Below are 13,103 nucleotides of genomic sequence, written 5' to 3'. Positions count from 1 at the left end.
TTACTGTGGAGTGACTCTAGGGCAGTGTCGCCATAAATATGCACTTAAGCTGCAGATTTGCATCAGTCCTGGCCCCATCACAGTGGGAGAGGAGACATGTATCCAGCTGGGCTGTGACCTGGAGGCAAAAGGCCTCTTCACTGTTCTGTCTCTCACTGTCCACAGGAGAGGGAAGGTCTTGGTCCTTTCTGCTGGGCTGAATTTAAATCCAGCTCAATTTTCTAGCCTTGTCCTCTGTAACCTATTATCCGCAACAGACTGACTGGGGGGAAAAATACTCTTCGGGTCAGCCAGAAGGGTTAGAGTAAGGGCCCCAGTGGAGGGGAAGCACAACAGGGTTGTCAGTCTTTAAAAGTGTAATTTGGTTAGTGTTCTGATTGGACAGGACTAAAGTTCTAATAACCAATCTTACCTTGAAACATTAACAACGTACTTCTCTTTAACTCAGATTTTAGAACCAACGCTGGGGTGGAGTTCACTATCTTTATGTAAGATATCTTTATTAGTCATATGTACATCGAAACACACAGTGAAACACATCTTTTTGCATAGAGTGTTCTGGGGGACAGCCCGCAAGTGTTGCCACGCTTCTGGCGCCAACGTAGCATGCCCACAACTTCCTAACCCGTACGTCTCTGTACCCGGAGGAAACCCACGCGGAGAATGTACAAACTCCTTGCAGACAGTGGCCGGAACTGAACCTGGGTCGCTGGCACTGTAAAGTGTTATGCTAACCGCTACACTACCGTGCTTGTGCTCTGCCTGTTCCAATGTGTTGCCGATTTAGGGCCTGATCCTTGGGATTTGTCATACTTGCCTAAAGTATGTTAAGTCTTCATTGACGCTTAGACAGAACTTGGTGCAGTGCAAGCCTTGTTGAATGGCTATTTTCTGCTAATTACTGTTTTTGCTTGTTGCCCTGACATTCCACGGCTGGGGTTGAGGCACAGTTGTGAACTGTAAGGTTTGTGCAGTGACTAATTGCATAGAAATACTTTCTCAGTAATTTTGTTAATTAACACTCTGAGTGTCTGAGCTATTGAGTGGGAAGATCCTGAAGACACCTGGTCCCCTGCTGTGTTAGTGGCCAGGCATGTGCTGGACTTTGTGTAATTGGACTAATTGTGACCAAGAGCTGACGAGGGAAGTTTTGCTTCCATTTGTTTGTTCTCCAGGGTGGTTAAGAGCAGAATGGGACTTTTCCACAGTGCACCTCCCAATAAATATCCTGCTGACACTCATTACCCATGGCACTTGGGAATGGGTGGGGGGTGGAGGAGAACCACAGTCTGCGAGACTGTTGTCCGGCAAATGACTTTATCTTCAGGAAAGGAGTTCAGGAGAGGGAGGGAAATGTCTCATGCAGAAATTGAAAATTCGATTTGGCATTTAGTAAGTTAATCTGCAGACATTCTGGATACACCCTGATTAGTAAGTGAAATAAAATCTTCCCACAATGATCTGCGATGGTGGTGTTTGAACTTGCCCAGTTGTGCCTCATAATGGCCCAACGTGTTTCAGTACGACAGAGCTTGAAAGGTGTGATGTGGCATTGAAGGCTGAAATTCTTCTGAACATTCTTGAAGCGATTGCTCATTTCCTCAGTAGAAGGATAAAGTTGGTTGGTGGATGTGTCTGGGCTTGTCTCTCCCAGAATCCTGTCACCATATTTTCCAAGAGGCTTGAGTGTGCTCCTGAATTGCTAACGTTATCCACTTCCTTAGGCAATCCGGTGTGTATGGTACCTCCAAGGAAACTCTGACGCCATCTGTTAGAAACCTCCACTTGGCAGACTGTCATTTGAACCCAATTTAGTTTTATTAGACAACCATGGACTTGCCTTGTCCTTTCCAGCTTGTTATTGAGTCATGGAGTTATACAGCACAGAAACCGCCCTTTTGGCTTGTGTCGATGTTGATAATCAAGCCCCCAACTATAGTGATCCTATTTGGCCCCAAGCCTGCTATGCTTTGCCCTTTCAAGTGTTTGTCCAGATACATCTTAAATGCAGCATGAGTATCTGCCCCCACCACTCCCTTTGGCAGTGTGTTCCAGTATGTCTGACCACTACTGGAAATCGCAGCACCTGATTGAAATGGAGGAAACGTGTTTATTATATTCGCAGGTTGAATATATTTTTGGAATTTTTTTTAAAAGTCCTCTCTCTGTTTCAAATGGAACCTGTGGTTGGTCGTGGATGACCTCATTCTATTCATGGATTTGAATGACTGGTTCCGCAGGATGTGCACAGTAATTCTGAACTTCCTCGCCAGATGCAGGGCACCATCAGGAAAGCACCGACTTGTCCTCCAGAGGAGGAATGAGACCTCTTGGATCAACATCAGTCCCTTTGTTTTTTTTCTCCCTCGCATTTTCCAGAGAATTAAACAAACACTGATTTCTCCCTGTCAGACCTTTGTAACACAGTATTTATTGGGCCTTGAATGTTCTTCATTAGGTTTTAACAGACTGCTTCAGTTAAATGGGGGGTGAGGATAGTGGACTGTCAGTGCCATGTGACCAAGCAGTTTGTATGCTGGTGATCCAGCTCTTGTTAGAGCACAGCCAGCCATCCAGTTAATTCACACACACCCTGCCTTCACTGCGCTGACCAGTTCCCAAGAACCATTCAGCTCTCCCTCTGCTTGAGCCTATTTTCCAGCAGATCCCTCTAATTTGGATGTCCTGTTTCCACACACCCCTTCTGTATTTTCCAGAATTGCCCTCTTTACCTCTCCATTTAATGCCACTTTCATCCTGTAATCATTCAGTCCTCAGTCATTCACCACCAGCAGAGCTGGGGGCTGAGCTAGCTGCCCCTTGTCCATCAGTTGTTGCCATGGGTGGCCCTGGCTGGCTGCAGGTAGCCATTGCAAGTTGGGAGGGAGGAGGGGTTACAACAGGGTTAGTTCCAGCCAACCCCCCCCCCCACCCATCCTCCCGTCCTCCTGTCCTCTCCTGACCTCCCTGCCAGTGGGTTAGTAGCCACATCTGACTGAGGTAGTACTTTCATAGCAGGACAATCTGAGTTCAATCCCCACTCTGCTGTTGGTTAACTGAAGCCACTTGCTGCTCATTATAGCTTACTTCAGAGCTTCTGGATTAGTGAGGCGTAGGCTCCAGTTTCTTGTCACTGCCCACAACAATCCCGCTCCCACCGGACCCCTCCTCTGGAAAGTGCACGCAACCATTCGCATGAAGGTACATGTGATCAAACTCTCGTGTCTAGGTTGATTTCAGAATGGGTTGCTTGGATGAGGCAGCAGACGCTGGTTGTCTGTGGGTTTTGATGATGGTGGCAGGAGCAGGGGTACGTTGGGAGCATGTCGGCTGAGTGTTATGTGAGGCTGCAGTTTATTTGCATTCTATATTTGGGTGGCTGTGAATGTTCTGCATGACTTTAAAATATGCCTGGAATGTTGTTGCAGGTTGATGTGCAGCCTGTTCCTCTTGGCATTGCCAGTATACTCACTGAATCGTTTCACTGACAAAGCACCTTCTTAAATCTGCCTCACTGGGCACATCCCACTCCAGTGCCTGACAGTGCACTATGACCAACCACCACCCACATTTTCCAGGTCAATATCCTTTTCAGTAAGTGCTGCAGCCTGATTGTTGAGGCCTCATTGTCCCTGAGGGACTGATGCATTTATGTTTGTGTTGCTAGTTAATTGGAGGATCACAGGGAACGGAACTGTAGCCAGGCTGGTGCTGACAGCTCGCTTCTAATGACGAGTCATTATCCTTTCCTAAAGCTCCGTGCACCCTACGTGATAAAACCCTGGGCTTTCAGCTTCCTTTCAACTCTGCTCACTTACTGAAAGGTTAAGAGCCATGACCTCTCTCTGTCTGGCTACTCACTCTTCCCAGACAAGGCCCAGTCAATCATAATGTATTTGAAATGAGGTAGAGGTGCTGTCGCCAAGACCATATCAGGGAGATGGTCCTGTTTCTTCTCTGTTGTAAACATCAACCGTAAAACTTTGATAATTAAATCAGGGAACATGACCGTGGCAGCCCTTCAACTGTTCAGCCTGCAGTCTCAGACTTGATCTCATTCAAGACTTTGCTGGCAGATGTTTGAATACTTCATTCGATATTCCTTCAGATCAAAAGCTTCCTCAATAATATTGAATTTGATTTGCAAATTGACAGCTGTATCCAGACTGAGACCATAGGATGTATGCCTAAAGATTAACAGAAATGATTTGTGGGCTCTGATCTTGACAAAAGCCAACAAATCTCTTTGGCCTCACCCAGAACCGTCACATAACCTCACTTCTTTAACTCTAGTGTTCTGGCCCCTCCTCCCCTCCCCCTAAGTTCCATCATTGTCTTGGCTGTCTTTGATCTTTGTTTCTTGAAGAGTACTTGCTAACCCCTCTCTGATCCGACTTAAGTCTCCTCAGAGTTTCATCTCTTTGACTAACCTGCCCACTGTGACTCGGTGCCCACTTCTATTTTTTCCTTCTGGGACACTCTTTCATACATGCAATGTAAGTAGACTCTCTTCTGAATTAAATCAACTTTGAATCAAGCTTGGATTTATATGATGGGCTACTCTTGTGTTTATCAATTACAACTATACCTCTTGTACTTGATGAACCAGCTCAGAATTGCTGATTTACAGCAACTACATTTCATTTTTTTGCCTTTGTCTGTGGAACAGGTTGGCCGTGATATAATGTTGGTTTGAAACCGCCCCATTTGGGTGCAGATGATATTTGTACGTTCTGTCGAGCAGAACCGTTCCCCTTGCGGTGAAGCTCATGGTGCTAACTCCTTGGTGGGTCAGCTTAAACATTCTTTCTATTAGAAAGAAAACAGCTGGACTGTGTTTACATTTTGTTACTGATTTACATGCCCGTGGTTTAAGGTTAAAATTATAACATATGATGTCCCCACCCAGGAAATGCCAGAGTGTACAGATCAACACTTGATAGCGTGCCCAGTTCTCACCGTGCTGAACAATCCTTTTCAAAGTTGCATCTCCTGTGACTGTATCCACCTTTCCCTGCCCTTGGTGGTGTTTAACGCAGTTGACCTTGTCATTCTACCCCAACATCTCTCCGCCATTCAGCTTCATGGGTCTGTCTGAACTTAACTGGTATATTTCCCAGAAAGACTTCCCTTTCCCACACTATCCAGTGTCCCAAGGATCACTTCTGGTCTCAGTTCTGTTCCAGCTTTCGCCTGTGTTCCGATATCACCCAGCTCTTCGGCTCTGCCCACCGAGCTTAATGACAATTACTCCCGGGTGCCACAAGTCCCTGGGGATGAGTGTTGGTTAGACTGTACATGGCACCGTCACAGTCTATTTGCCACAGTTCCATTATACTCCTCCTGACTTCATCAGACCATTCACAATATTGGGAAGTCATCCAATTTAGACATTAATAGTTAGCGCCAAACCATCCATGAGGCGTTTCTGGTTCCTGGCCGCTGCACAAGTGTAGGCTCACTGCCCAGAGTGGAGGCATGTTGAATGCCCTGGAAAACTTTATCTGATATGGCCCCTTTGTAATCCTGCTGGAATTTGAAAAAAGGTTGCCTTCTGGACTGTACCCACCACAGCAGGTCCAGTGGGGCTGCATCACGGGAGGTGTGGTTGAACTTTCACAGTCAGGCTTGTTTCCTAGATTCCCAATTGCAACTGACTCTAGCCAGTGAGTGTTCCAAACTCCAAATGTTTCCTGACCCCTGCAAGCCTTGGGCTCCAATGGAAGGAATTCCTGTCACCAGCTAATGACTCTGCTTATTTAAAAACGTGCGTGGGAAATCTGAAGTAAAGCCTAGGCTGGGCAGACCGAGGTGTAGGTCTTGCTTTGTCAGACGACCTGAAAACCTTGGCTCCAACCTCCCCCGCCCCCCAATGTGAAGGAGCACGTGCAACTTGGTTGCAGGCTACCCAGCGAATATTTCAGTTTAATCCTACCGGAGCTTAAAAGAATTTTGCTTTCAGGATTGTATTCAACACAGTAGGTCGAGTGAGGATGTGAAACCGCAGTCATATCACATTTAAATCGAAGTTCTGTCCAAACTGGCAGATCACCGCTGACCCAGAATAAATAAACTGTGATATTCTTAAAATTCCTCCTCTCCACAGGAGAATAGAAGACAATCTCTGCCTTACATGGGAATTTTGAGCTCTGCTGAACTGCTAACATCTGTGCACCCTGCTGTTCAGACTGCAGTGCATGCTTGATACCAGGGCAGGGTTACTTCAAAGAATATATTTACCAAATCTGGCAGGAGAGGCCACCACAGCACCAGGGAGAGGCCGGTGGAGGGGGAAGGGCATTGATTTTGCAGCCAAAATTCCTTTCTCTTATTTTTAAAAAAAAATTTGCTTCAGGCAGTTTTTCTTTAATGCTTTCTCTCCCCTGTCATTTTTTGTTTGCAAGGTTCTCTGGACAGGATCTCTGCTGTGTGCTGTGCACTGCAGTCTGACCATAGCCAGCACCAGACACAAAGATGATCCCCCCTCCTTGCCATCTCTCTCCTGTGTAAAGGAAACAATTGGAATTCTTTGAAAGAAGCAGCACAGTTCGGTGATAAATGCGAACATTTATTCTTGGGTCATTGGCATCATTAGGAGCCCCATGCGATCTAAACCTTTCTCATTCACGAATTGCCATGTACTGTTGGGTGTGTACCAGGCCGTAGGAATACGACAGAATCAGTGTTAATCCCACAACAACGAGTGGTATTGAGGCAGCCTGTAGGGGCTCGGCTTCACTTTGTGTTAGCAAAGAAAAGAGAATAGATGGGCATTCTGACTGAGCCCTGTGTATGTCAGCACCGCTCCTAAGTGCATTAGTATTACTGCTGGCTAGATAGACATTCCTATTCTATTAACTGCAAGCCAGGCTCAATGTGAGCTCCCAGTTCAAACAAAGCAGCTTCACCATTCCCGCTCTCCCAGGGTCTCTGCACTACAGCTGTGTCATTTGAGGTCCCTTGCTATTTGGGCAGCTGTCTGACATCATTATTAAGTGGAATGTCAGTGTTGACACGACCCTGTCAGTAAACGTCCTCCAGAATATAAAAAAGTCGTCTGCATTGCTGTCAAAAGAACCCTGATTTTCTTTTGAGTCTGATGAGTAATGTCCCAAAGAAGTGAGACAACCTGAAGCCAGGAGGAACTGTTTGAGGAGAAGGGCATATGAACTTTGTAGGTCCTGAAGGTTGCTAATGCAGAAATGCCCAACAATGTGGGGATGGCATTTATGGTTTGGATCCCAGTCTGTCCAAAGCACTTTGCAGACAGAAATTTTCTTCTAACGTTGTCTGGCATTTTAGTTGGCAGATGTGGGTTGAAGCCATACACTTCAGTCCAGTTGAAAGTGCTGTTATAGTGTAGGTATATGGTGGGGTAGGACATGGGCCACTGTTTGAAGCACGGCCCAGGATTCGCGCTGGTGCCCTGGCTACTATTTAGTAACCATCACCCAAAGTAGGTGACTTTGGTCATCCTCCTTGCTAGTGGCAGCAGTGACCACATTCTAAGTGCTGCATTAATTGGGGAAAGCATTTAGTGTATCCTTGGGTTCTGTGCAAATGCAAATGCATTAATTGCCCCTAGTTGGCTCTTAATGTCATCAAAGTGCCCTCTGAACCTGCAAGCTGGTGATTTAATCAAACGTTTGTGAACATTTGCACAAAGCTCTTGCTATTAGTTCATGTAAACCTGCTTTTTGAAGTTAGTAGTGAGCCCTCACCTGATGTAAAGCAATCATCCTCCAACGTTGCAAATGATGATTTCCACACACTAGGTGTGAGCACTGAAGGAATGCTCAACGCTGGCCAGATGCAGGAGATGGCTGCAGGATTGGAAGCGTGAATCGATACTTTCATGATTAATGTGCGCTTGTTGCTCCGAGGGTTAACAGATGAGCCCGTTGCTCGTCAGTCAGTTGGTTGGTGGAGAAGGGGAGCTGTGGTGAGAAAGCCTGAGCTCATGTGAAAGACCTTGTCCTTTTCTTCTCCTCCAACCTTCTGTCCTTGGAAATATTCTCTCCTTGTGTGAATGTGCTCAGCATGCACTCGCCTGAGAGATCAGCTGTGCTCTGCTGTGTACACAGAGGAGTTGTTATGTCCCCTGCCATAAACTTGGGGCCCCAGGCTCTGAAGCCACTCTGCAACCAACAGGAGGTGGCTGTTTGAGTGAAGCAGTTGTCCCCTCAGCTGTTGAGAACGTGTCGGGTTGGCATGCCGGGAAATGCCAGGAATTTCCCCCAACGTGAGTGCGGAAGCAGCTTTCAGACAGGGTTTCAGGGCTGCACAATTGGTACCTGCTGACGCTTTTCATTTAGAATGAAGAGCTTGACATTTACAATGGATTGATTGTCAGGCAGTTGACACCCTGTTTACATAAGCAAATTGAAATCACTTAACCTCCCTGCTCACAAGCTCTCAACTGGAAAGCTGAGTTAAACCCTCCTTCACAAAGTAGCCACCTGTTGCGTTCTCCGTAAGTGCAAAGCCCATGCTGATTGTTTCTGCGTTGGGTTCAGTGGGTTAGTGGAGTTGCCAGGTGGTAGATTGTAGATGTTGGGTTCCCCGCAGAATGAACTTGTCGTATTTACTGGATCTGAATCCACTGAAGGAGCCGGTTGTCGCAATGATTGTTTGTGAGTGAGAAGAGTGTTGTTGCTGACATCCTATCAGAGTGTCCAAATCAGAACAGCTTTAACCTTGAGTAGTTGCTGGGTGCTTTAAAGAAACCCTTACACAAAGTATTTGTGTTTCGCCAGCTGCAGATGTCCCGGTTCTGTCCCTTCCGTTCCATCCCACTATGTACCCAAGCCTGTATTCCAAGGACATTGGAGTCATGTGTCCATGTTTATTCTATATGGGGCTCTCTATGCCAACAGAACCAGTTGTTGTAGAAGCTCATGTCACACCACTTAAGAACTGGGAATTGGAGTAGGCCAATCGGCCCTTCAAGCCTGTCCTGTCATTCAGTAAGATCACTGCTGATTGTAATCTCAGCCTTGCATTCCCGCCTACCCACAGTAACCTTGCACCCGCTCTGCCTTAAAAATATTCAAAGTGTTATAAAGAATTACAACCCTCTGAGAGCAAAAAATTGCCTGATCTTTGTCTAATATGGGCAACTTCTTATTTTTGAACAATGACCTGAAGTTCTAGCTCCTCCCAGAAGAGGAGACATCCTCTCCGCATCCATCCTGAAACGACCCCTCAGGATCTCGTATATTTCAACGGAGTTATCTCCCATGCTTAACTCCAGTGGATACAAGCCCTGCATGTCCAACCTAAGATAACCTACCATTCCTGGTATCGGTCTAATAAACAGGAGGCTATGTGATGTCCACAGACTTGAATCTGTTCATTAAAAACATTAGTCTTGGCTATGATGCCATCATAGTTGAATAGCCCAATAAGTCTTAACAGTCTGGCCTTAGAAATGATTGGCTACTTGGGTGACCCACCAGAAAAGGAGTATTTAGAAAGCAGCATGATACTCATGTTAAGGATTCAGCCAGATTGGATGAGAGACTTGGACATCATTCTGTTAAGATATTCTTTGTGTCTGCTCTGATTCTGTACTCACTCCTGGATCTGTGTTTCAGTGTGCAACGAAGGGTTCTTCAAGTCCGAGGCCAACAACGACCCCTGCTTGGGATGTCCTGCCAACACCCAACGCTCTGCAGCAGGTTCCAAGTCGTGTCCATGTGAGGAAGGTTTCTACCGAGCCTCCGGTGACCCTGCCACTTCCGCGTGCTCCTGTGAGTACACTCGCCTTTCCTGCAGTTTGCACGCTGCACACAACACTTACAGAACAATGCATCCACTGGGCTTGTTGGCTTAGAGTCCTATAGTCGTACAGCAAGGGAAAAGGCCTTTCAGCCCAACTGGTCCCTGCTGACCCAAGATTCCCTTCTAAGCTCGTCCCATTTGTCCCATATCCCCCTAAACCTTTCTTACCCATGTACCTGTCCAAGTGCCTTCTAAATGTTGTTAGTGTATCTGCTTCAACCACTTCCGCTGGCAACTCATTCCTTGGACTGACCACCCTCTGAGTGAAAAAGTTGCCCCTCTGGTTCCTAATAAATCTCTCCCCTCTCACCTTAAACCTATGCCCTCCAGTTCTCAATTCCCAACCCTGGGAAAAAGACTGTGCATTGACTCTATCTGTGCCCCTCATGCTGCCCGAAGCAAGGTTGGTACAAACCAGGGGCAGGGGGGTGTGATGGTGCTCAGGGAATCTCCTTCACTGAGCTGTCTGCCATGCGGTGACTTAAAGTGATAGGAGAATTAGAGGGAAGATAAAAAATTATTTTGCACATACACGGGTCTGGAACTCGTGTCCTGAAAGGAAGAAACGCTCCTCGCATGTGAAGTGTCCATTGTGTTACCTGCAGGGGTGTGAGCGGAGGGCCGGAAGGTGGGATTGGGTGGGTAGACATCTCTAGACTGACCCGGACACAGTGGACTAGTGACGGTCATTGGTGTTGTAGCTTTCAATGATTCCACCCACCTTCTCTTCACGTTCAATCTACAGCATTGCCCTCGGCGCCGGAAGCCATCAGCGCCACCGTCTCTGGCTCCACAGTCCTGCTGAAGTGGAAGCCGCCCAGTGACACCGGGGGTCGGAGCGACATCACCTACAGCGTGGCGTGTGAGCGCTGCTCTTGGGACAGAGGGAGCTGCAAGCCCTGCGAGGCTGACGTCCGCTTCACCCGCCAGTCGCCGTTTGCAGAGACGGCGGTGAGCGTGTTGGAGCTGAGCCCGTACACCAACTACACCTTCACGGTGGAGGCGAGGAACGGGGTGTCCGACCAGAGCTCCATGCGCAGTGTGGCCACAGCCGTTGCTTACGTCAACGAGACGGGTGAGTGTTGAGTAAGTTGCAGCATGAGATGGGGATCAAACTGCCAGGTGCTGGAAAGGTGAAATAAAAAGCAAAGTGCTGGAAGTACTCAGTGGGCCAAGCAGTGTCTGTGGGGAGGGTTTCCAGCCTGTCCTGTTTTTATTACAGTGGGAGACAGTGTGAATGGCGCAGTGTGGAGTGTTGGTCCAGGGCGTGGTGAATGACACAGTTCAAATAGGGCGGCACGGTAGTGTAGTGGTTAGCATAATGCTATTACAGCGCCGGCAACCCGGGTTCAATTCCCGCCACCGTCTGTAAGGAGTTTCTACGTTCTCCCCGTGTCTCCGTGGCTTTCCTCCGGGTGCTCTGGTTTCCTCCCACGTTCCAAAAGACGTGGGTTAGGAGCTGTGGGCATGCTATGTTGGCGCTGGAAGCGTGGGAACACTTGCGGGCTGCCCCCAGCGCATTCTCAGTAACGCAGAAAGACGCACTTCACTGTGAGTTTCGATGTACATGTGACCAATAAACAAATATCTTAAATTGTTCTCTATGGTTCATAACATGAGAAACAGGAGTGGGATTAACAAACAAAAAGCTGGAGTGTCTCAGCGGGTCAGGGAGGGGTGCAGTACCAAGGAGAGAGAAATGTTAGTAATGAGCTAACATGTGGAACATCAGAGGTGATCACAGCATCCTCCTGTGAATGCTGGGCCTTGTTGGGTTTGCTCAAGTTTATCGTTGTTGTACATACACAGGTATAAGTGCCTCGAAAATTAGCTTTTTGCAGCAGCAGCACAAACAAGATGAAGACAAACATAAGTTAATTAACTTAATTAATATAAGTTGTACGTAACTTGCACCTGTGCAAAATAAACAACGACACTAGTGCAAGACTGAGAGAGAAAGAAAATGTATAGTGCGAGATCTCCCCTGGTCAAGTCCCTCTGATGTATGTACTTGCAGGTGGAGTCCTGAGTCCCAGCCCAGGTCTGATTTCTTGTTCTCCAGTTCAGGAGATGAAGGCAACTCTTGTTTTTCTTGAAGTAGTGAAAATGGGACCATGGACCTTTGAATGATATGGCGTCCCATCAATCAACCTGTCACTGGTTCCCAGTAGTGAAACACCTCCCCCTTGGGTTCCTGCTCTTTCTCACGGTGCAGGGTTTACTGCAAGGGCTCGAGATGGGCCTGCAGGGTAGTAATGCTCCACGTGCCACAGCTGTCACTCAAGGTGTGGTGTCTGGGCCTGGTGGGAGTGTTTTGGGCTCAGTGGGGGTGGGAGGGCAGAGGGATCCGGGGAGGGGAAGGTTTTATTCCTCACTCCAGTGTAGATCATTGACTGGTGTGGAGAACAACTGAGAGCACTGTACTTGCAATAAAAGCCAAAGCCATGCACGTCTGGCAGCCTCTTCACTGCACACAATGGCCTTGATGTAACAAAAGGTTGCAAAGTGGTCTTGTATTCTCAAAACCACTGGAGCAGGTGATCAACCTTCTGATGGGACAGCCCAGAGATGTCTTGAGATTGCATTCAGCTAGTTACTTGCACCATATTTATTGTCATTTCCTTCTCTCTTCCACAGAACCTCCGAAAATCACTTCTATTATCATGGAAAAACGAGAGAAGTCCAGCCTTACTCTGTCCTGGACTGTTCCCAGTAGGCAGATGGGGAGCATTACAGGCTACAAGGTCATGTACAGCAAGAAGGTGAGGTTATCTCAATGAACAATTTCCTTCCTAGACCTCTGACTCTGACTTCCGCTGCTCCTCTGTTGTTGTGCCCACTCGAGTTCGGAGCCAAGGTCCCCAAACACTTCCATTTGCCGTTCTGCAGTTTCCTGTCCTGATGTTTAGGCCTTGGTTGAGTCATGCAAGCAAGCAATGGAATCTGACCAAAGGAGCTAACTTCGTCTCCTTTAAAAGTGCCGAGACTCTGATACTGGTCTCCCCTTCCAGCTCTACCCCTCTTGCTTCTTGTTTAAAGTCCTCCTCCTCTGTCATTCACCCATGCACAAAACAAAATGTTCTTACCATGATCTAGGACCAAGCCGTTAAAAAGATTTGTCCTCAAAAGTGAATCAGCGGAAAGAGTATACGGTTTCCAAATGGGAGGCTAGGATTGTCCAACTGCTTTTATCCACGTAAAGGGCTTTGGTAGTTGGTAGGGAACTGGGTGGTGAGCTGGTGGCATTGGATCTAATTATCAAGGACCCTGGCATAATGTAAACATACCTCTAAACTCTGCACAAGGACGGGAGGGAGTGG

The 13,103-nt window shown here is 47.4% G+C and overlaps 1 protein-coding gene across 1 annotated transcript in view; it reads left to right on the top strand.

The window, feature by feature from the left end:
* epha2b (eph receptor A2 b) overlaps positions 1-13,103 on the top strand; it is a 46,348-nt gene that overhangs the window by 17,083 nt on the left and 16,162 nt on the right. Inside the window, exons 4-6 of the mRNA XM_052039132.1 lie at positions 9,597-9,752; positions 10,529-10,858; positions 12,421-12,545. Coding sequence (XP_051895092.1) covers positions 9,597-9,752; positions 10,529-10,858; positions 12,421-12,545 — 611 coding nt within the window. The remainder of the gene's footprint in view (positions 1-9,596; positions 9,753-10,528; positions 10,859-12,420; positions 12,546-13,103) is intronic.

Source organism: Pristis pectinata, chromosome 26, assembly GCF_009764475.1.
Source record: "Pristis pectinata isolate sPriPec2 chromosome 26, sPriPec2.1.pri, whole genome shotgun sequence".
NCBI lineage: Eukaryota > Metazoa > Chordata > Chondrichthyes > Rhinopristiformes > Pristidae > Pristis > Pristis pectinata.
Note: the sequence above shows the minus strand (reverse complement) of the source record. Positions and strands in the feature narration are given on the sequence as shown.